At 33.4% G+C, this 1,322-nt stretch overlaps 1 protein-coding gene across 1 annotated transcript; it reads right to left on the bottom strand.

Moving 5' to 3' along the window:
• Positions 1-378: 378 nt before the first annotated feature.
• LOC149559777 (AP2-like ethylene-responsive transcription factor AIL7) lies at positions 379-966 on the bottom strand. Its single transcript, XM_089827482.1, has one exon. It carries the CDS (start codon positions 964-966, stop codon positions 379-381), a length of 588 nt encoding a protein of 195 aa, XP_089683608.1.
• Between the last annotated feature and the right edge of the window lie 356 nt (positions 967-1,322).

Raw genomic sequence — 1,322 nt, 5'->3', positions numbered from 1 at the left:
ATGAGTTTATCAAATTTGAGGGATGTATATTCTGATAACTTGTTTCAAAATTGGGTAGTTGAATTGTAGTGGGATAGGTTGATTCCAATAATGGATAGTGAATTTTTGTGTCACTTTCTGAAGAATACATGCTATCTATGCTAGTAGCATATATGGAATTGATATGTTCTTTCGATGGAAGATCTTGTACTAGATTTCTATGAAAAATTTCAAGAATGTTAGGTTTCATGTGCATCATGGTTAGATAGTGCTGGTTCTCAGTGATGGGTATTGTTTGACCAAAATGATCATTTCTATAGACCATTGACATTGGACCATTTTTACCTATTTCTATTGGACATCGTTCAACTTGAAGGGTCAATTAAAGTTGATCTTTCTCTAAGTGAGAGATACTTTTTGTTTCATGTATCTCTGTATCTGTATCTCTGTAATAGCTTTGTATCCTTTGAAGGATATTGCAGCTAGATCATATGCGATAGCAGCTTCCTCTTTGGTATCAAATGTTCCTAGCCATTTTTGCTTTTGTTGTATAGGATTCCACACTTGTGCAACATAATGACCACTTGACCGTTTCCATACACCTCGATTTGACTTTTCTTTTGGACAGATTTTAGATCCATTGCAAAATGACATGTGTCCTTTTTTTTCTTCAACTTTTTCAGAACGTTCTTGCAATTCAGACAATTTCATGTATTTAGTTTTCTTCCTATTTGATCTCATTACATTTGAGATCTGAGTGTTGTGTACATTGGAAGATTGATTATGAGGTGTATAGTTGACATGGAAAAAGTTGGTGTATGCATTACTGCCTCTCATTGACATGCTGGCCATATCATAAGCAAAGGCTGCTTGTTCTGTTGTGTCAAATGTTCCTAGCCATTTTTGTCTTCGTAGCTTGGGCAATGTTATCTCTACTGAAAATCGACTAGATGCTTTCTTGTGAACGCCCCTGTATGTCTTCTCCATTTCTTCTTTTGTGTTTCTATGGCACAATTAAACTTTTTCTAAGACATGTCTCAATACACACATGTTTTCATTACACTACAAATGACCAATCCTCTCAAACAAAAATTTCAATTATAAAGAAATGAAAACGATATGCAATTGTAGAAAATAGTAGGTCAAAAATTATTGTTGTCATATTGTTCATAATCATCTTTTGTCAGTAGTTACTTGTAGCTTATCTCCATTATAAACATTATTTCCATACTCTGATCAATTAGAACACTACCAGCTGATATATACTAATTATCATTACTACTATCATGACTAGTGACATTAAAATTATTGTATGTTGCTTGGTTACATACCAAATGCATACA

This window comes from Cupressus sempervirens, chromosome 4, assembly GCF_028749045.1.
Source record: "Cupressus sempervirens isolate cs-2001-9-10 chromosome 4, ASM2874904v1, whole genome shotgun sequence".
Lineage (NCBI taxonomy): Eukaryota > Viridiplantae > Streptophyta > Pinopsida > Cupressales > Cupressaceae > Cupressus > Cupressus sempervirens.
Note: the sequence above shows the minus strand (reverse complement) of the source record. Positions and strands in the feature narration are given on the sequence as shown.

Coding starts and splice junctions, on each gene's coding strand:
- LOC149559777 (XM_089827482.1), bottom strand. CDS start 966: ATGGAGAAGACATACAGGGGCGTTCACAAGAAAGCATCTAGTCGATTT.